This window comes from Agelaius tricolor, unplaced genomic scaffold, assembly GCF_023055355.1.
Source record: "Agelaius tricolor isolate 1412-34295 unplaced genomic scaffold, bAgeTri1.0.p SCAF_14, whole genome shotgun sequence".
Lineage (NCBI taxonomy): Eukaryota > Metazoa > Chordata > Aves > Passeriformes > Icteridae > Agelaius > Agelaius tricolor.
This window is the reverse complement of record NW_027269274.1, coordinates 8,846,286-8,867,677: the sequence shown is the minus strand read 5'-3', so window position 1 is coordinate 8,867,677 and position 21,392 is coordinate 8,846,286. Positions and strand designations below refer to the sequence as shown.

Below are 21,392 nucleotides of genomic sequence, written 5' to 3'. Positions count from 1 at the left end.
AGGTTTTTACTGGGATGTTGTCTAATAAAAAGTGTTTGTTCTGTTGTTTTCCAGAGGGTTGTATGATATTGTTGTAGCAAAAGACAACCAGTCTCGCTGTGTGGGCCGCTACGATAACCACGGCAGTTTTGGGGAGCTGGCATTGATGTACAACACTCCTAGAGCTGCCACCATTGTTGCCACAACAGAAGGAGCCCTTTGGGGACTGGTAAGAAAATGAAGTTGCTCTCATGTCATGATATTTTAAGCAGTACCTCACTGTGTCTGTCCAGAGCTCCTCTTGATCTGGCTCCTCTGCTCAGAGGTATTTTATCAGGACCTTCTATCTCATCTCCTGGCTTGACAGATCCATTGTGCAAATCTTTTTGGCTGACTTTCTGGAACAACTTGTCTATAAAAACTATATCACTAGTTCTATCTGTCCCTTTATAGTTTTGCTTTTACTGTAATTGGGGCTTTTGTTAGGGGGGAAGAAAAACCTCCTGGTTTTGTTTTCCTCCTGCAGAGGACAGTGGAGCCATTAAAGCACCATATCTAAATTATGTTCTTTATTTTCAACTCACCTTCCTACCATTTTGTCTCTTAGGGGAATGGGAATGTGTTAAATATCTTCTTGAGGATGTTTGTAATTTAAAGAGGTCAGAAAACTGCCCAAAGCTTTGTTTTCCTTCACAATAAACTGTGGTTCTGTTACCTTGGAAGAGGTTCTCAGGTCAGCATGACCTATGAGATTCGAGCTAAATGATGGTGTTGCTTTGTCTCTAGCCCGGCAGTGCTGAATGTGAAGCTGCAGCCATTAGTTTCCTTTTTTAGTTCTTTTCTCTGCACTATTTGGATGGGGTTATTTTCCCAGTGCTCTCTTACTCATCTCTGAGGGTTGGCATAATAAGTGGATTGTGCGATCAGCAGAGCTTTGAAGCCACAAGTGTTGTGAGCCCCGGGCTCCTCGCTGGGGGCTGGCCGCTGTTGTGACCTTGATTGTGGGGCTGATAAGCTGCTGCTGCACGTGGCTGTTCCTGCCATCCCCGCCTTGCTGCGAGATCCGATTTCCCTTTTATTTGTGATGTGAAAGAAAAGAGTTTGGTAAATCAACCAGGGAGTAATGTCAGAATCTCATTTCTGAACGAAGACAGAACAAAGCAGCTAGCTACAAACTGAGCTCATTCATAAAAGGAAGAAAATGAGAAGATGATTCTTTGTTCCAGTTTGCCTTTGAAAAGAACTGCACAAATTGGGTTAATTTTGGATTTAGTTTTTCTGTGATTATATTCAATTAATTAACAAGGTGTAGATGAACAGGGATCTCTTGCTAATCATCTGTTCTGTAACATTTTATTAACTAAGGTTGCATTTTTATCTCAAACTTCAGTTACTTCTTCCAGTTACTCTGTTTGTTGCCGTGTTTTATTGTACTGTTTTGTCCCTGATGTAATTTAAACATATTTTTATTAGTATGCAGAAGTCATTGCTTAAGCTCTTGGTTATCTGCCTTTTGGGAAGTGTGGATTACTCCTGCTGCATTGCAGGCTTAGGCCAACAGAAATCTGGAAGGCTCAGGCACAAAGCAGTTACCACAGTGGGTCCCTTCTGGAGGAGGGAAATGTCCTCAGCCTTTGCTGCTGAATGTGTCTGGGGGAAACCTCACGGTCACACACGCTGCCTTCAGAGCTCAGCTTTTTTTTGTTCAAATACTGCTGCTTCTCCTCCCTCACTGATGCTCTCAAGCAGGTGAATTCTGATTTTTTTATGCTTTTACAATCCCCCCACAGTTTCTGCCTCTTTCTGCTTCTCCAGACTCAAACATTTGAAGACACTTTTACCACTGAAGAATTCCTTTAAAAACAGAAAATCCCTTATGCTTTATTATCTTTTTTTCTACTTTGGATAACAATAATACCATCCTGCCTTTCATCTTCCTTATCCTTCAACTTTAATGTTCCACTGGTATCACCTCTATTATAATCCTCATTATAATATATAGTATATAATATATATAAGTATATAATTATATTATATAATACCTAAATAATTATTTGCAGCCTGCATCCTTTAAAGATGTCCACTTACTTGAAAATACCTCTTCACCTCAAAATGCTGCTGCTTTGGTACCAGCTGATGGTTTTGGGTTTTGGGAACTGGAGGAATGGATGTCTCTCAGGATGTTTCTGGGGTGGTTTTTTTTTTTTTTTTTGTGGTTTTTTTTTTGGTTTTTTTTTTTTTGGTTGGTGTGGGGGTTTTTGGTTTTTTTTTTGGGTTTTTTTTTGGGTTTTGTTTGTTTGTTTGTTTGTTTGTTTTTTTTTGTGGGTTTTTTTTTGTTTGTTTGGTTTGGGACTTTTGGGGGGGGAGGGGGGGGGTTTGTTTGGGTTTTTTTGGGGGTTTTTTTGGTACCATTTTCCTGACCAAATTTCTGCTCCTGTCCTCAGACTTTTTTTGGTTTTTTACATTTACGGTCCCAGCTGCGCACGGTGACCTGCAGCTGTGGCTCTGTTGGCGGATCCCGGCGGGGCAGACGCTGAGAGGAGCCCGGTGCCCTGCGGTGCCCTGCGGTGCCCTGCGGTGCCCTGCGGTGCCCTGCGGTGCCCTGCGGTGCCCTGCGGTGCCCGGTTCCGCGCGGTGCCGGTGCCGCTCGGGCCGCGCTCCCGCTCCGCTCCGCTCCGCTCGGTGTTGGCGGAGCCGCCGGCCCCGCAGCGCCGCCCTGTGGCCGCGGGGCGCAGCGCCGCCGGGGCCGGGGGGATTTTGCCCCCTTGGCGTTTGATACGCTGTTCCTGAGCTGAGAGCAGTATAAAGCTTCAACGCTGGAAATCTGTGACTCAAATAGAGAAGAGTCCAATCAGACTTAGTTCTGCAGTTGCCTTAACAAGTGCTGGAAATGCCAGTTTTCACTGGCTTCAGCAGGAAGAGCGAAACTTCTTCATTTGATGCAGAAGCATGATATATATATTAGCAAACAGGCAAACAAAACCCCAAAACTCAACCCAGAAAAACTGTATATGATAGAATAAAAATTGAATCCCTAAGTGGTTGTCTGAGAAGGACCAGGTCTTGCAGCTCCCTATTTTTTAATTTGTTATTGCCAGAAGTGCTCTTAACAGGAGCTGTTGTAGTCAGCGTTGTGGTGGATGTGGTAGCACTTCGGCAGCTGCTTTCCCAGCCCTGGCATTTGCTGTAAATACTGGTTCATGTTTGTCAGTTCTTCAAACAGGGAGCATTTCAGTGAAGAGGAATAATGAATTTCTCTGTGCTGTTTTTGCAGGATCGAGTGACGTTCAGAAGAATTATACTGAAAAACAACGCGAAGAAGAGGAAGACGTATGAATTATTTATTGAGTCTGTGCCCCTTCTTAAATCCTTGGAGGTAAAATCTCTCAGTGACATCTGCATCAAATTCTTGCATTAGCAGCAGCTCCAGTCAGTGTTCCTGCTATCTATATCAGAAATCTGTTGTTTTTGCCTAGAACAAAATACTGCTTTGGTATCACATACACTACACAAATTAATTAGCATTGCTGAAATAGTTTTAGGGTTTTTTTCCCAGATCCTTTATTCACAATAGCGATTTGCTGATTTTTATCTCAGTCTGATTTTTAAAAAGTTCTTTACACAAAAAAAAACCCCCACAGACCAAAAATATGTATTTCAGGGAATACGTATCAAAATGCAGTTTGGTAATCAGGGCTGTGGTTGCCTGTGAGGGTGTGCTATTGAAGTAAGGATACTGGGAATTTGGCCTTTATCAGCCAGGAATGGTTTTAAATTTGATACAAAGGTGGGGGCTGTAAAGTCTTGCTTTAAGCTTAACTTTATATTCAGGAGTTAAACTGCTAAAGGGAAGCACTGTGACTTGGGAATGCAGTCACACTGTCCTGTTAGGGTGTGTGGTGCCTGAATTTAGGAACAATGTGGAAATTGTCTCTTCCATTGATTCACCCTGTATTGTCAGAGGGCTTTTGGAACTGACCAACCTGCTTTTGCATTAGTCTGTTTCTGCCTTAAACCATAATTTAACTTTCCTTATTAAAAAATGCTTTCCAGCATTAATCTTTAGTATTTGAGCTCTTAATCCCCTTGGGAGAAGATTACAAAATTGCAAATATCATTAGGTGTGAACAGCAGCCTCTACTGTGTGTTATTTTGGACATACATTGTAGCTGTGGAAGGGATAAATTCCAACACCTTCTCTCTCAGTGCCTGGCTTAAACTGGTTCCATCAATGTGACTTTTTTTGAGCACAGAAATGACTCAAATATTTAAAGATACAGCAAAATAACTCATTAGCACTGGATGGCTTTTTGCATGACACATTGCAGTTGAATCATGCATGGACCAGAATTTGATTTCTCAAAGATAGGCAAGATGAAGGTGCACTTGGGGAATGAATGGATTGATTGCAACTGAATCATCTGCTGAATTTTAACTGTTAGGATTTTCTTCCTTTCTTGGTGTGATTTTTTTTTTGTGCTGCTCTGAAGCAACAAAATTGTTTTGTGGGGTTCTAAATATATTTGGGTGGTGGGAAACACTGGAGAGAACTCATTTCTCCCTTCCTGTTTGTGAAGACTCAGTCAGTCATGTTTCCTGGCATGGCAGGTGCTGCCTCCTGCCCTTGCTCCCAGTGCACAACCCTTGTCCTGGTCATGTCACCTTCCTCTTCACTCTAGGAATGAGTTCTTGGACACAATTCCTCCCACACACATGTTTAAGTACATAGTGGTTAAAATATTTTTAAATGTTTTGCTGGTATTTCTCATTAGAGTTTGTTCTTAGGAAGTTTATAGCATTTTTTTGGAGTGTTTTCTTCAAATTTCAACTGAATCTTAAGGAAAGTGATATTTCCCCCCCTCCCCTTTGCTCTAAACCAACCAAATCAGATATTTTTTGAGTGGTCAGAGAAGCACAGGGATGGGACACTAGACAATTTTATTTCCCTGTTGATTATGGTAATCTAACACCTGTGTTGCAGTACTATGACAATGTCATTTTGGGGCTATATTTATAAATTGTGTATTTGAATGTCTAGTAAATGTCTGTTCATTTCAGGAGGGGTTGTAGAGATTCAGGAGAGTTCATAGAGATAAACTATAACTGATTATTGTTTTTAATTTTCCTCTTTGTTGCAGGCATCAGAGCGAATGAAGATAGTGGATGTTATAGGAGAGAAGGTGTATCAAGATGGGGAACGTATCATTTCTCAGGTACTTGAAATCTATAGTTCTCTTTATCATTCTCCTTTCTGTGCTTCTGTTTTTTCTGTTTGGAATTGACTTGCAGAGTTCTATTACTTGGACCAACTTGGCATTTATTCTTTTAATATTTAAAATTTATTTGACCACTTCTTGAATGTTTGGGGAATGGACAATATGTATTTTGCTGCAAATTGATTTAATTACTTTAGCTACTTGGTATTTCTTCTCTCATCTACGTTTTTTTAAGTAGTCTTTGCAAGGATTCAAGATGAGTGTGACTTCAGAAGCTGAAATTAAATGTCTGTGCAGTTTACCATGAAATGCCCCATGTAGAGTTTTCCTAGGCCCCTATGGCCAGATTAAACAGGGAGTCACTAGCTCTAAGAAACTGTCAGGGTTAATTGAAACCATTGTTTTTTCTTGTGATTTCCTGAGGTATTTCAGTGGTCTGGTTTCAGTTGAGTCCTTTAGTGACTGGGGAATGTTTTGTCTGATTTCAGTAGATCAAGGCAGGGTGGTAGAACATGAGGCTGGATGAACTCAAGCTGTAGCTGTTGGATTTTTTTTTTTTTGACTGTGATAGAAATAACTTTTTGTAACACTGTTACAGACACTGGACTTTTGCATCAAATTTAGCTGTGGGTTGCTGTGTTGTAAAAGTGCTCCAGTTCAAGTAGAAGTTAATGCAAGAAAGGCTTACCTGAAAGTGCAGGTTTTTGGTTACAGTGTTGTTCTTGTTGTATAGACAGAATATGATTCCTTGATAGTGTCTTGAATAATTGGTCATAATTATCTTGAATGTCACATAACTGACTATAGGAAGCAAGTTTGGTGATAACTGTCAAATTACTTCACTCCAAAAATACCCTCAATTTTTAAAGTTGAAACCCCTTTTGCTTAAGACCCTGAGAAAACTGAATTCTCAGCAAAATCAGAGCTTATAAATCAGAATCAAAACGAGGAATTCATACCATCAGTGATCCAATTACATAGTTGGTTTTATTCTTTTTTAATAACTGAATTAAGGGCAAGGATGTAATTATCCTTAAAAAGAGGATTAATAGTTTGGATAGGTCTGGGTGATGGTAGTACAGTGCTAAGAGATGATGAAATTCTGTGCTTGGAAAAGATATGATAACTCTGACATTAAAGCAGTTGCATCAATACCAGGAACCTCTTTTCCCTTGTGAGTAATTTAAAATTTTAATTACCTTTCTGGAATGTGACCCTTCAGTTAAGGGCAGTAAGCTTTAAAGCACTTGAAAATTGTTAGTAGCGTTATGAGGGTGTCTCCCACTCACTTTGTTTCCATTCTTTAAAAAAATAAAGGACTCTTTCAGCAGTTACTCTTTCAGCAGTTAGCATAGAACATTATTTTGTGCTGTGATGGTTGGCAGTGGTGAATGAAATGTTTGCACTGGATGGCTTATGACCATCCCCAGGAAGCTTAGCTAAAGGCCTAATTTCTTCTGTAATTCCATGTTTAAATCTTGCATCATCTTCTCCCAGCCTTGTTTCATACTCAAGTTACAACCATTTCTCTCCATCCTTCCCCTCACATTTATCTCCTTACCACTTGACTTAATGTCAGTTTTCTTTCTCTCCTCACTTTGTTTCAGGTTTTTCTGGTGAGCTGCTCCCATTCCCTTATCAGTTCCTTTTCCAGCCTTTGTCTCCCTGAAGCCTTTAGTCCCTTTGCTTTTGGTTTGTAGCAGGAGGCACGTTGCAGACCTCCACTCTGATTTCCAGCCCTATGCCAGGCCCACAGGGGCAAAGAGAGGAAATGTCCTTCCTGTCACAGATAAAATTAAAATTATAAAGTGCTGGTGGAGCTCTCCAGAGCAGTTGTAAACTGGGATCACTTGAAGATTTTAAACATGATGAGGTTGAGAGAGATGTGAAAAATGTTCTAGAACCTCTCACAGAATGACAGAATAGTTGAGGTTGGAAGGGACCCCTGGAAGTCACCTTGTCCAGCCCCTCTGCTCAAGCAGGGCCATACAGAGTTTAATGTCACCTTCTTCGTACTGAAAGAAACAGTCACTGTTAAATAAAATCCCTGTTTAATTAAAATTTGCTTCTGAAAATTCTAGGTTCTGCTTAGTTTCACTAGCTATTGCCTATTTCCATTGGGATCAGAAGATTTTCATTTAAGTGATTTTGCTATATATCATCAATCTCCTTTGTGTTTTCCTTTCCTCCTACCCCCTTACTGAATGATGTGCACTAATATTTCCTTCCCCGTGGGCTCCTCTGCTGCATTACCCAACCAGTCACCTTTAAATGTTAAGAATCTGAGTGTTTGTCAATTCTAGCAGAGGGCCTAGGTCAAACTGAATACTTGTATACCATTTATACATACTTTCACAATCAAGTAAAAAAGAATTTATTTTAGCTTTTCTTCTTCACAGGGTGACAAAGCAGACTGTTTTTACATTGTAGAATCTGGAGAAGTAAAAATCTTGATTAAAAGCAAGGTGAGTTCAAATTGAGTGATTAGGCTTTGTATTAATCAATCTGTGATTTGACTGATTAATACAAGAGATGTGAAAAAGCCCACCCTGAGTTATTTTAATCTATTATTTTATGATGTTGATCATCGTTATTCATGTGATGTAGGTTGTAAAATCCCATACCTGTTCTGAAGCAGTCAGAAGTCATTTTACTAAAGTGCCAAGGTCTTTTGCTTCTGTCTGCTGCTCTGCAAACTAACCTGACATGTCAGAGACTGAGAGCCTGCAGCTCAACCCATCCCATCCCTTCCCATGCTGATACACTTTCCCTGGCCTTAAGGGTGGAGATGAAACTTTTCTTCCATGATTGTAGAAGATTGCACATTACAAAGCGTGGGGCCTGTTATCTTCAGTGACACACTAGGTGTTGGCATTTGCATGGGTCTCTGTACAGTCTGAAGCAGCCAGGGGAGCAGCATGTGGTGCATGATAAAGCCTGTGTTAGGCTACACAGCAGCAGTTCCCAAAGCTGTAGCAGTAGATACCTGCCTGTATCAAAACTTGTGGGCTGGCACACATTTTTCTACTTCCAGTTGAACCTGGTGTTGAGTTGTTCTACCATGACTTGGGAGCTGCTAGTTTGAAGGCCTGAAACCAAGGAGCTTTCACAGGTGTAAAGTGTCTGGGATTATTAACTGTGGGCTTGTACAGGGACAGAGCTGTGTGCAAATAATGCAACTGCACTGTTTGACAGACCATGACGAGTAAAGAAGCCAATCAAGAGGTGGAGATTGCCCGGTGTCACAGAGGGCAGTACTTTGGAGAGCTTGCACTTGTTACCAACAAACCCAGAGCAGCCTCTGCCTATGCTGTTGGGGAGGTCAAATGTTTAGGTAAGCAGGTGGTCTGTGTGTCTAGTCATCCTTTTCTGTTCTTTGCTTGTCTCATGGACCATGCTTGAGTGAGCAGCCATTCAAAACCCAGCAACCTTTTGGTAACTGGCAGTCAGATTCCAGAAGCTGGGAGTATGGGCTGGAGGGGAGCTCCGGGTGGAAGCTGGAGAAGCACTGCTGCTTCCTCATGGCTGATTTTCTGTTTTCTGTGTGTGTGGCCTGTACTTGTTTGTCACACAGTCTTCAGGTCATCTTTTAATACCACTATGGGGTGTATTTGCCTTCTGTGTTTATCCTTGAGATCAGGTTTGTATTTCATTAGTTGTTTCACCAAATAACAGTGCAGAGAGGAATCAGAAACATGATTTCTGTTTCTGTGGTTTCTTTTGAAGTGTCAGCCCTAAGTGGGTTGAACTGAAGGTCTGTGTTCTGAGTTCAAAAAGCAGATTGGTATTTGGTGTCCTTTTTGACAAACAGTCTTGTTTTCATCTCTGTTCCATTACAGTCATGGATGTGCAAGCATTTGAGAGGTTGCTTGGACCCTGCATGGACATTATGAAGAGGAATATAACACATTATGAGGAGCAACTGGTGGCAATGTTTGGCTCTAGCATGGACCTGATGGATCCAGGGAATTAGGCACAGGGTACCTCAATGCCTTCTTAGTTCAAGACACAGAAAAGCCTCCTATCAGCAACACAACTCACAAGGACAACGGACACTACGGAACAGTTACTGCTGCTGTTTTCTTGGGCATTTTAGAAACCATAAACAAGTCTCAGCACAGATGGATTGCTCACTCCTCCCTGCCTCCACTTTGCTGCTGATACTTCATTATTAGAACTAGATTAAAGATGATTCTAACCCTATGTTCACTTACTTGGTTCAGAATGGCGTCTGTCCAACAGTTCAAGTGCCTGATACGAAACCCAAAGTGTGCAAGACATAGGAGCCTCCTTCCTTCTGGGTGTCACTGTTGGGGTAAATTGTCCCTTCACATTCTCTAGTGGGAGGTTGCCTGTTCTGCAGAGGCAGCCTGTGGAATACAAGCCTTTTATGGGCTGATTGCTTTCCTTACACAATGTCAAATTTGCTTTTAATTGTAGCATCTGGGTTTGAAGTTAAAGTATCAATGGAGCCAATGAATAAGATGGCACTGAAGTTTTGGTCCACCTGCTGAAAGCAAGCAGGTAATAAATATAGAGAACTCTTTAAACCAAGTAAACTGAGCTGGGGACATGGGAGAGTCTGCTTAGCAACCAGATGCAGAAAACGTATTTTAAGTGTTTTCTGAGCAGCAAAGAAAATTGGTTTACTCTATGCTGTCCAACAAAGTGCAGTGGTTCAGATCAAATGGCCTGAAAGTGTCATAATTGTCATCTCCCCAAATTTGCTCCTTGTTCCTGACACTGAGTACATTTTATGGTGGTGAGATAACAATATATGACCTTCTCTTGCTTACAGAGATCCTTTATACTGCTACATTTCCCAGGGTGCAGTTGTTGACTGGGTCAGTTTTAAAGCTTTTTAAGGAGGTGAATGTTTTGTAATTTAAATGAAGACTACTTCTGTACTTGTTTACAGGAGCTTCCCCTAGTCCTAACATTTCACAGTATTTTAACTTCATTAGACACTTGAATGCTTCCAAATACCACGTTGATTTGCTAAACTTTTCAAAAGTTGGCAACATTTGACTTTGTAAAGCAAATGTCTTTGCTAACTACGCAGTTGGTGTGTTTGAGGAGTCTTTTTGGTTTAGGTGATAACTAAGCTAATGATGTTTATCTAAAATACCTGTTAAATTTGCAGCATTTATTAGGTAGATTCTGTTTCTATAGCTTTAAGGACCTTAATTGGCATATGGCTGAGATTTTATCAGGGTATTATCTAAATAAGAATCAGACCACGAGAAGGACATTTTTATGGTGTTCAAACAGACTATATATATTAAGACACTGAACTTGGAGGTAATAAATCTAGTGACCCTTTGAGTTTGCATTCTTCCACAGCTCATGCAAAGCATATTGGTGTTTTATGGGGTTATAAAATTTTAATAGTGAATACTAGTGTAACAGAACTTGCTCTTTTTATTCATGGCCATGTAAGCAAGAATGGAAGGATGCTAATCTTGAATTCCTGCTTTTAGTTATCACAGTGGACATTTCTCTAAGGCATGAGATGCTTAGCAGCAACTCTTAAGTTGATTTCTGGACAGTTTTTTCCCCATAGTGGATGAGCTCCTCCCATTTCCTGCAATATGAGTAAGATGGAAAGTTGATAAATTTGAATGACTGTTGTCCAGTTACTGTAATTGCAGTCATATTTTTATATAATGCAAATGATTTGTAATGGACACCACTGAACTTGGTGTTTCCATATTATTAAAGTTCTGGTCGTGATGTCTAGTGGCTGTTCTAACTGCATGTATTTTAGAACAGTGAATTTCACTTGCTTTCCTGGGCTGTTTCTTTGGCATGAGTTACAGCCAAAGAAGCAGCAGGTACTCTTCACTCATGCTTCCAAGGTTTAACACCAAAGACAAAAATGATTGTTATCATCACAGAATTTAAAAAACCAAACAAAACCCAAACCAAACCAACAAAAAAAAAAAAAAAAAAAAAAAAAAAAAAAAAAAAAAGGAAAAAAAAAGAAAACCAACTCATCAGCTCCTTGCAGTGATAGCAGATAAAACTTTTAAGATACTTTGGGCTCCATGACAAAGAGAGTTTCTGAAGCCAGCTCATGACTGTCCTGTGAACCAAACAGGAACTGGTCTCTAAACCAGCCTGAATTTCTGTGCTGCCTAAACTGTCATGTGAGCTAAAGAGAAACTTGCTGTGAATAATCACCAGCTGGCCTTTGCTGCTTCCAGGCAGAATGTCCTCTCCTTTATCCAGAGGAGCCTGGCAGGTTGGGCTGCCTTACAGATGGATTCTGTAATGCCTTTGGTTCTGTGCAGGACAGGGCTGTAACCTCAGCACAGGCAAACACTGGCAGTTGTTCCAAAGCTTAACCAAAACCCAGGCAAGGCTGATGTCAGATTCTTGAGATATTTCTGCCTCGAAGGCAGAATTTGATGGCTTCTGAAAGTTAAAGAAAAGAATATAAAATCAAAATATTGGGATCCCATGTGAACAAGAAGAAGCTTTTGAAGTTTTACGTTTCTCTGGGCTCCCTGGAGCAATGGCAAACTGGGCAGTGTCATCCTGCACCCAGGGTCTGTGCAGCTTCATTCTGTGGTGTAGAGAGGCAGCTGGAGCTGGCTTTGAGCTGAAAGGGAATGAGCTGCTAAGAAGGCTCATCCATTTAAGAGCTATAATGTGCAATGTGCCTGATTAGTTTGGTCTGGTTTAACCAACCTGTTTGTACAGTTTTGGAGCATGAAGGTGGTGGAAAGAAAGCTTCTTTAGTAAGATACTCAATATTGCCAGGAATCTGGTTAGAGCACCAGCAGTGAGCAAAAGTGGGTGATGTGCAAGTGCTGATACTGAGTCCAGGGAGCAAGTACAGCACCTGTTTGTGACCATCTGCCCCATCCCTGTATCTCAGCTCGTTCCTTTGCACTGTTCATTGCAGTTGTTGCAATGAGAGTAAGCCCAGGTGTTTTGTTACCACTCAGTGTTGAGTAAATCTGCCACTGAGTCTCTGAAATTGCCCTGAAGAGAGATTTAGTTTTTAATAAAACAACTCAGCAGCAAAGTGGGCACAGAGGATCATGTTTTCGAGGCTTAGAGGGAGACATCTCCTGTTTGTGATTCCCTGCTTGTGATTGTTGTGAAGTCAGTGAGAGGAGCTTTCAGTGATTAAATATCCTGGCATTTGGTATTTCTGTCTAATGTCACAGCACAGGTTTAACAATGTAAAAGAACAAAAAAGTGTGGAAGTGCTCCCTTAGAAACAAAAGTGCAGAATTTAAAATAAAACTTTGAAAACTAAGTGCAATTTTGCACAGAGGGCAAAAAAACCTTGAAACCCCTTTGAATGTCACTTCCATTCTTTCTTTCTTTTGCTGAAAGCAGACTTGTTCTTGACTTGTATTTGTAAACTAGTCTTGCCAAAATACACGTTGGGTTTTTTCACTTCAGATAATTTTTGTTGTTACAGTCGTTGCTGATCATTTCACCTTTTTTTCAAACCATAAATTTTATTTCAAGAGGCCTTCCCTGTGGATTTCCACCTGGTGCTCTGCAGCACTACACTGCTCTTTCAAGAGGCAAGAGAAAGTCACCTCACAGGAGACACTCAACACAGCTTAGCTGGCTGGAGCTAATAATGTGCTACTAATTTTCCTCTGTGGGGCAGGAGGGGAATTAAATTCTGCATAAAGTTACTACCTCAAGGCTCCAAGTGCTTTTAAAGGTCTTTCACTTGGGAGAATTTAATAAGACAGTTCTTAAAATTGATCTGTTCTTTTAAGTTAAATGGGTTTTTTTTAATTGATTCATTGAGGGACCCTTAATTTAATTCATTTTACTACTTGATTTTCAAAGGATGAACAGCTGCGAAGTTTGATTCTTGCACTGTAGTGTTGAACATGAAAGAAAAATATCTGCCATATAAACATATGGTTTTAACAAGTTAAACCACTCTGGGGTTCAGCTTCACTTTTGGTTAATAAAAAACTGACCTGTTGTGTCCAGCCTTCCTGTACAGTCCTGTGTGTGCTCGTTATTGACTCGCTGCAGCTGACACAGCCCCAGCCTTCCAGCGGCTCCCTGGATGCACTGGGAGTGCCTGAGTGAGTTCCTCTTGCAGCACCTGCCCCACTGCAGTAACAGAAAGAGATTTTATACATCACCTGACTTCCAAGTTTTGCTGCTTGGTGATGAAATTTTACTAATATCTTAATAGTAATACAAACTTCTGTAGGTAGTGTTGGTCCCAGTAAAACTGGCTTCTCTGATATAAGTCTGCCAAATTATTGTGGAACTGATTTATTGAGCACTACAATAACTGGTTCTCAGTTCCCAGGAGAAACACGGTATTCCTGAAGGTATCTTGTTAGCCTACACTTACAGCTACTGAACTTTATGTGGCAAACTGCCTTTTCTTTAAACTAACTAACAATCTGAAAATTACTTTGGTACATGTGCAATTATATTTGCTTTTGCTGAAGTTTTGTTTCTGAATGTTTGGCAGAGTTTGGTACGTTTGGTACAGTTTATGTACCATTTTAAAGTCAGCCCTGGAGCAGAACTCAGGTAGATTGTGGTGCTAAGCTTGAGAAAGCTCTGCTGGAATAATGAGGACCTTTGCACAGACTGAGCCGTGTGAAGGTGCAGGCAAAAGGTGTCCTGTGAGCTGGGCCTTGACTCAGGCATGCTGGATGTACATTGGGCTGCTCTGTAGTGGTACCCTGCTGGGGTTGATGCTAATTCCTGGATAAACCTTCTGGTAAAAGAAGGACGATTCTGTGAAGTTGTTTTGAGGATAATGTTTAATTATTTCAGCAGAGCAAACGTACTTCCATCCTTTCTGCTGTTTCTGTGGTAAGGATACATTTCATGCCAATCTTTAGAGCAGGTACAAGATACTAAAACTGTGTTATTTTATAATCTCAGCTGTTGCCTGGTGAGTGCAAAGACAGGCTGACAGGCTCGTTCTGTCCACTTCTCCAATTCCTTTCAGCTGTGTGTCCCTGCAAACCTGAGGCTGGGGCAGCAGAGTCTCCTCAGTGTTTGTAAGCTTTACCAGGAGCTGCCTGGGGAGCAGCCCCTTAGCTCGGAGGCCCAGCGCAGCCGCGTTTCTGTGCCCGCCTGCAGCGGTGTGTTTGTGGCGCGGCTCTCCGTGTTTGCCTTCGCCAAGCTAAAGGCTTGTGTGCCGCGCTTGGTCTGTTCCCGCCGCTTCCCAGAGATTCGTCTCAGCCTCAGACACTGCTCTGGCTCTCCTCCGCCCACAGGGCTGCGCTGGGGGCCGCCCGCGGCGCGTTCTGGCGCGGGGCTCGGTGCCACGGGCACGGCTCCGGGCCTGGGCCGGGCCACGGCGACACCGGAGGCGCCGCGCGGTTGCCATGGCGACGGTGACCCCGCGCGGCCGCCGTAGAAGGGGCGGGCGAGCGGCGCGCGGCCCGGCGGGGCGGGGAATGGCGGCGGCCGCGTTTGAGCGGCGCGTGCTGCGGCGGGCGGCCGAGCATCACTATCTGCGCGTGCGCCTGTGAGCGGCACCCCCGGGACCCCCCCGAGCCGGGACGCCCGAACCGGGACCCCGGAGCCGGGGACCACCCCGAGCCGGGACCTCGCTGAACCGGGATCCCCGAGTCGGGACCCCCGAGCCCCCCTCAGAGCCCTCCTGACCCCTGTGCTCTCCTTCCCGCAGGGAGCTGCCCGACGGCGGGGCCCGGCCGAACGCCGCGCAGTTCAAGCAGCTCGTGGTGACCGCGCTGAGGGAGCTGCACGGAGAGGTGGGACCGGCACCGGGACTGAGGCCTGTCCGCGGCCGGTGGCTCCGGGCTGGGCCGGGAGAGCCTTGCGGGAGCGGGGTGCTGTCCCCTGGGCACAGCCCAGGCTGCGGAGCAGTGTCCGAGCAGGCGGGCCGGGGTGGATGGGCCGGGTTTGACCCGCCGGTACCCGGTTACCAGCCAGCCCTCCCGACTCGCTCCCACTGAAGCTGTGCGGTTCAGTTCGGTGCCCGCAGCCATCCCGAGCAGTGCTCAGGGTCAGGTTGGACCGGGCTTGGAGCAGCCTGCTCTTGTGGAAGGTACCTCCGAGCATGTCAGCCGGGCTGGAGCTGGGTGAACTCTAAGGTCCCTTCCAGCTCAAACCGTTCTTTGAGAATTGTTTTTAGAATTTGTGGTATTGATGCTTTTGCTGTAGAGAAGCTTTAAAAAGAGAACTGTAAGAAGGGAACAGCTTTTGGATGGGAAAGTCCACGTCATTTGTGCTCTGTTTACTCTATTGCTGGCTGACTTTAAGCAGATCACGTCACCTCTCGGTCTGTGTTTCTCTGGCTGTAATGTGGAAATAAAAGTGGCTTCTAAAGAGCTCTGAGAGGAAGGGTGCTGTTAAAAATACAGTGATGTTGTAGCTGAAACACTTGTGTGAGATTTGACCATAACTATAACACCTTTAATGATTTAACATGCTGGGGGTGAAATCAGTTGCCTATAAACCACGGTAAGAACTTAGAGTGATATTTACTAAATAACATTTGTTTTCATAGGTTGGAGCAGCTTTGCCTGTTGATGTCTTAACATATGAGGAAAAAACTCTGTCTGCCATATTAAGAGTCATTAGCAGGTAAGGTGCAGTCAGTCTGTGCCATGAAAATATTGTTCATAAGAAAATAGAACTCTTAAACTAAGAATGACCTGTGAAGAATCAAGTCTAACTTGCAGATATTTGCATACAGCATGCAAAAGATAATCACTGAGTCTTTGTAACTTTGTGCATCAGTACATTATTCCTCCTTTAAACCACAATGATTTTAATGGTTTTAAGACAATAAGTAAGCATTGCTGAGGTAGTGACTTTAAATCTCTTTCTATAGTAAAGATGAGAATGGTTACTCTAAATGGTGATGACAACTCCAGGTGATTTGGGTGAAGAATGAACTTTAATGCACACTGAGAACAAGAACGGTTCTGGTAAAGTGAACGTGAGGTTGCAGTACAAATGTCTGTGTCAAAGACAAGAGACTGCAGCCACTGCAGTAATCTTTCAAGATGCAGTTTTGCTGCTAGAACTCTGTAGTGAAATTTCCTGCTGTTAAACTGTTAAGGGTTTGTTACACTTCGCATAACATGCTTTCTATTTGAGATGTCTGTGCTGCAGGAAAAAACAGAAACCCCCAAATTTTATTAATATATTTTGTTTTCTTTTTATCTAGTGGCCTTGTCAAGCTGTGGAGTGCTCTAACCTTGCTGGGCTTCTACCAGAACAGGAGATGTGCCTTCCACGTGCTGCAGGTAAAGCCCTGTGGGGCTGGGTGCCTTCCCCCAGGTGTCAGCTCTGGCTCTAAGCTTGGCAGGCTGCCTAAGCCTACTGCCTTTTCATAGAAAGATGGCCTAGATGCAAAAATGCCTTGCTTTGGGAATTAAGTACCTTCCAGTGCAGGTCTGTGGGCCCGTGTTTGAGCAGTTCTCATCTTAAAATGAGTACAATGTGACAATAGTGGCTTTCTCATAACTGCGTGGTTTCAGTCCAGTGACAAGTCCTGAGGTCATTAATACATCTGCAAGAAAATAATTTCTGGCAAGTTCTGTTCATGACCCACATTTTGGTCCAAGTTTTATTTTCCCTACTCCACTTTCTGCCTTTCTAATGGTTACTGTCAAGTGACCTTGTTTAACATGCATTTCCAGAGCTTATTTTTTTCCAGAGGACGCTGCTTAATAAAATGAGTTCTGAGAATTCTTTGTTTCTGAAGCCATGGCTGGACAAAAGTCTACTCAGGCATAACTCTAAGTTTTCAATCTATCATGTGAAAGGAAAATTGAAGTATTTTCAACATTGAGAGCATTTGATGATGGGTTTTTTAAAGGCTTTAGTTGTTCAGTTTTGTTTGTTTTTTCTTTCCCCAAACCAGACATCTCCGTTTCTACTTGCGTTATCTGGCAACAGTAGAGAATTAGTCTTGGACTGAAGGCAGTTGTTGGTTCAGCTGCATGCAGGAGAAGTTCTGGAAATGCTGTGGTCCTTCAGGCATGGAATTTCTGGAGGGATTTTCCAACAAAGAGCCTTGACAAAGCCAATGTTTATCAACTCACTGCTTGGACATCGTGCGTTTCAGAACTTACACATAAAAGTTGGAGACAAAGCTGAACTTAGCAAGGCTTTTACACAGAATGATGTAGTTACTTTTTCCTATTTGACAGGTGACACAAATCCTTTGCATTTAAATGAAGAGTTTGCAAAGAAGTCCAGGTTTGGGAGAACTGTTGTCCATGGAGTTCTGATCAATGGACTTATTTCTGCAGTTCTGGGCACCAAAATGCCTGGTCAAGGATGTATATTTCTTTCCCAGGAGATTCGTTTTCCAGCTCCTTTGTATGTTGGTGAAGAAGTCACAGCTGCAGCAGAAGTGAAACGACTGAAGGGTTCTGTTGCACACATTTCTGTATCATGTCAGGTCAGAGAAAGTGGGAAAACTGTTATGGAAGGGATGGTGAAAGTCATGGTGCCAGAGAGTTAGAGCTGTTCATCATGTGCAACTTCAGCATAAAGGCCAGAACCCAATGTACACTTAGCTTTGAGTCTCTTTTTATGTGACATCACTAAAACCAGTAAATTTGCTACAAAAGTCTTTCAAAATGTCTGAAAGTGCACAAACTTAACCTTACTAGAACTGCATTAAAATTAGAGCTTTTCCTTTTTTCACCATGATGGATTTCTCTGCCAAGGTGAACTAGGCACTTGCTGTGACAAAGTGGCTCATTCAGACGAGCCTTTGTGCTGCCACAGTGGGAAGTTTGGACTGGTGGGGCTCACACTGAGGCTGTTCTTTCTGGTAAAATTGCAGACCACACCAGCAAAGTTCAGTTAAAACTTGTTCCTTCTGTACAAAGCAGCTGTACTGCCAACAAGCACCGGGGAGGGGACAGTGCTGTGTTCAGAAGCAGAACAGAAGTGGAGGTGCTTACACACATGTACTGCAAGATGTGTTGTAATCTGCATGGCAGCTCCAGTTGGTGTTTCTTCTGAAACTTGCCTCCCAGAAAGAGAGTGAAGGAGGCTTGAAAAAATATTGTCACAACTTGTACTTACTGTATTTGTGCTCCTGAGGGCAAGACAAACAAGGGCAGATGATTTGAGTACTAACTGTATGGCTTCTCTCTCTTTGCTTAAATGTGTGAACATGGATTTCCCTTTGTCCACTGAAATTACCTTGGTAGAGAAGACTTCTGGCAAATTCATTAGTAAATCATCTGGGTTAAATTATTTTAGCACTGGCATAAGATTGTTATATACTAAGGAACTTCTTTTAGGAAGGATTGAGGCCATCAGGACTCAGCCCTCCAGTTGGTGGCTCATAGAACTTCCTGGCAAAGTGTCTGTTATCCCCCTGTCTTCTCTGCAGCAGAAATGCATTTGAAACTTTCCTTGACTGCAAATAACCTCAGGAGTTGTCTGCTAAGAAAAGAGAATTTCTCCTCAACCTGTGATGAAAGCTGCTGGTGAAACAGCTGCCCTGCCAGAGTGTGCTGCACTCTAACCCCAGGTGTTAGTCACACTGGAGCAGAGGGAGGGGTAATGTCTCAGGTGTTTGACTCCATGCCTTCTCTTTCCAAAGCTTGGAGTTTGGCCTGTTTGCCACCTGGAAGCAGTAATGAGGAAGAGGTTTCCTTATCTCTTGTCTGTAGGAGCTGTTTCACTTCAAGTTTCCTTTCCTTCTGCCTCAGGTCACTGCCTGTCACTGGCTTTTGCTGGACAAAGCACTTCATCCAAGCAGGCCCCCTCCTTCCCCTGCCTCTCCAAGTAGAAGTTGTCTTGTTAAGGCCTATTAACAACGCATCAGAGCTGTGCCTGACCTCCTGGGTCGCTGCAGGAGCTGTAGTTTGGGGAGTTGGGATTGCTGATCCAGCCTGGCTGCTGAACCACAGCAACACAGCCCATTTTCCTCTCATCGTGGAGCTGCAAGACACAGAGATGAAGCTGTTCATGACACCTGCTCCAGGTGTATGACAAACTCCAGCTCTGCAGTCTTACAACACCTTAAGTGAGAGTAATTCCTGTGTATGGTGTAAGAAGAGGAAATGCAGACAGGTGGCCAACTTGTAGGTTCTCAAGCACTAAGCAGTATTCAAATAGAAAGTTTCTTATGCTGCTGCAATCAAAGTCACGTTGAGGAATTCAATTGTTAACAACTTTAAATCTGTGTTTTGAAAAACAACCAAACCAGAAACCAAAACCCCACAGAAGATCAAACCTTAAATTCTAGGAATTGAGTAAAATATACAGGATATTCTGATTATTTTATTAACACAAAACTCCCTGAGAGGTAAAGAGCAGCAAGTGCCCTTATAATTTTCCTGGTCTCTTTGGGAGGACCAGCAGTGTCTCAGGGCTGATTCCCCCGGGGCTGCAGCTGCTATTGTCGCTGTCGGTGCTACCGGGGGCACCAGGCACGGGAGGCTTGGGTGGCGGGGTGACTCGACTGTACTTATGGCCTCCCCTCCAGCCCCTTTCCCCGCGGAGACGAACCTCCTCGTGTCCCCCATCCCGCCCGTGTCCCCCATCCCTGCTGTGTCCCCCGTCTCTCCGTGTCCCCCATCCCTCCCTGTCTCGCGCTCCCGGGGCGGGACCCGCGCGGAGCGGCAGCTGCGGCGCCCCCTTGCGGCGGGCGGTGGCAGCGGCGGGCGGCGGCGATAAGGCCCCGCGGCGGCGGCGGCGCTGCCGTGTTGACAGCGGCGGCCGCGCCGGGAGCTGCTCTGGGAAGCGGGTTGGCGGCGCCGGTTCTCCGCTCCCAGCTCCGCTATGGCCTTCATGGAGAAGCCGCCGGCCGGCAAGGTGCTGCTGGACGACACGGTGCCGCTGACAGCGCAGATCGAGGCGAGCCAGAGCCTGCACTCGCACACGGTGAGCGGGGCAGGCCGGGCCGCGGGGGCAGGCGGGAGCGGCCGGGGCGGGGGAGGGAATGGAGGGAGCCGGTAACGGGGGATGCTGGGGGTGCGCGGGACCGGCCGGGGCACGGCGGGAGCGGGGCTGGGCGGGGGCCTGAGCCGAGCCCGCGGCAGCGGGGCCGGGGGTGGCGGGAGGCGGCGGCTGCGGCGGGGTACTGCGGGGTGCGCTGGGGGCGAGCGGGAGCGGTGCGGGAGGCAGCGGGGCCGCGACCCCGCAGCGCGGCTCCCAGCGCCCCGGAGCCCCGCGGTGGGAAGCGGCGGTGCCGCTGCTCGTTGGGCTCCTTCGTCCCCTCTCTGCCCGCGGGGCTCCCGGGGACAGCCGGCAGCACCCCCGGGAGGGACCGGGGGGCTGTGCGGGGGCGGCCGCTGAGGGGTTCGGCTGCCCCGCGGCCGCTCCGAGCGGGCCTGTGGGCTCCTGTGATTCCTGCTTCCCTCGGGGTGTGCAGCCCGCGGAGCAGAGATGGGCTCTGCCTGCCGCGTTCCGGTGGCGGTGATGGAGTTACACGTGAGCGGGCTGCGTTCGCCTCCGGGTCCTGCCGTGGGGCCGAGCGGCGGCTGCGAACCGCAGGGACCCCGCAGCCCCAGCCCCGTTTCTTAGCTCCGGGGAGCGGTGGCACTCAGCAGAGCAAGCCCTGCCGTGACTTGGGTGTCACAGATTAATTCTTTTGGGATGCCTAGGACACGTGCACAGTGCTTCCATAAGAACTGTCTTTGAGCATGCAGTAATAATCCAAATTCTGCAATGTCCTGTTTGCAGTTATTTTCCACTTTGAAAACCGGGTTTCATTATAGTATGACCTAGCAGTAGCATGAATCAGAGGACTGGCTATAATGAGCTGAGAGCAGGGATGCTGGAGAGGAGGCCAGAGGTAGCTCAGCAGCAGGTACTCCAGCTGGAAGCTTGCTTTAAATGGAGAGAAGGTTTCCTTATGTCCCTTCCACAGTTCTGATTCTTGCAGTGTGGATTGCTTCCTGGTTCCTTGCATCTGTTGCATACCCTTAGCCTGAACAACAATAACTGCAGGTTCACCATGGGGTACACAACTAATTTACAGACTGTCTTATTAAATATTCTTCATATAAATAATTCACACCTAAGAAGTGGTTTATTTTTTGTCTGAGGAACTCACATTTATTGACGTTCCAGTCTTTCTCTGAACAGAAGTTACCTATGAGAGATTGTCTAGGAGGTCTTGTGAATCCAACAGGCTGTGGTTCTCAACTGGTGCAACTCCTCTTCTTATTAGTAAGGCTAAAGAGGTTTATTTCCTGGCAAGTGTGATGCTTTTTACCTGATTCAATAGCT

General features: G+C 44.8%; 4 protein-coding genes across 14 annotated transcripts in view; all 4 read left to right on the top strand.

The window, feature by feature from the left end:
• Positions 1-13,179, top strand: part of PRKAR2A (protein kinase cAMP-dependent type II regulatory subunit alpha) — a 59,927-nt gene extending 46,748 nt beyond the window's left edge. The window contains exons 6-11 of the mRNA XM_071439496.1: positions 55-208; positions 3,254-3,355; positions 5,118-5,192; positions 7,595-7,660; positions 8,391-8,529; positions 9,035-13,179. Of these exons, the coding sequence (XP_071295597.1) occupies positions 55-208; positions 3,254-3,355; positions 5,118-5,192; positions 7,595-7,660; positions 8,391-8,529; positions 9,035-9,168 (670 nt within the window). The 3' untranslated portion in view covers positions 9,169-13,179. The remainder of the gene's footprint in view (positions 1-54; positions 209-3,253; positions 3,356-5,117; positions 5,193-7,594; positions 7,661-8,390; positions 8,530-9,034) is intronic.
• Positions 13,180-14,210: 1,031 nt separating this feature from the next.
• RPP14 (ribonuclease P/MRP subunit p14) lies at positions 14,211-17,312 on the top strand. The gene is made up of 5 exons (XM_071439506.1): positions 14,211-14,682; positions 14,845-14,929; positions 15,688-15,764; positions 16,354-16,432; positions 17,053-17,312. The coding sequence occupies exons 1-5, from the start codon at positions 14,540-14,542 to the stop codon at positions 17,107-17,109; spliced, it is 441 nt and encodes a 146-aa protein (XP_071295607.1). The 5' UTR covers positions 14,211-14,539; the 3' UTR covers positions 17,110-17,312.
• Positions 17,152-18,280, top strand: HTD2 (hydroxyacyl-thioester dehydratase type 2). The gene has a single exon (XM_071439504.1). It carries the CDS (start codon positions 17,152-17,154, stop codon positions 17,656-17,658), a length of 507 nt encoding a protein of 168 aa, XP_071295605.1. The 3' UTR covers positions 17,659-18,280.
• Positions 18,281-19,794: 1,514 nt separating this feature from the next.
• PXK (PX domain containing serine/threonine kinase like) overlaps positions 19,795-21,392 on the top strand; it is a 32,561-nt gene continuing 30,963 nt past the window's right edge. For 5 of the 11 annotated variants that reach the window (XR_011681140.1, XM_071439490.1, XM_071439488.1 and 2 more), the window contains exon 1: positions 19,796-20,042. Coding sequence is in view for 10 of the 11 variants with exons in the window: in XM_071439490.1 (XP_071295591.1) it covers positions 19,941-20,042 (102 nt within the window). In the remaining variant the exon portion in view is untranslated. Of the gene's footprint in view, positions 20,043-21,392 lie in introns of all 11 variants that reach the window. The other 6 variants (XM_071439493.1, XM_071439494.1, XM_071439492.1 and 3 more) reach the window with 4 other exon arrangements.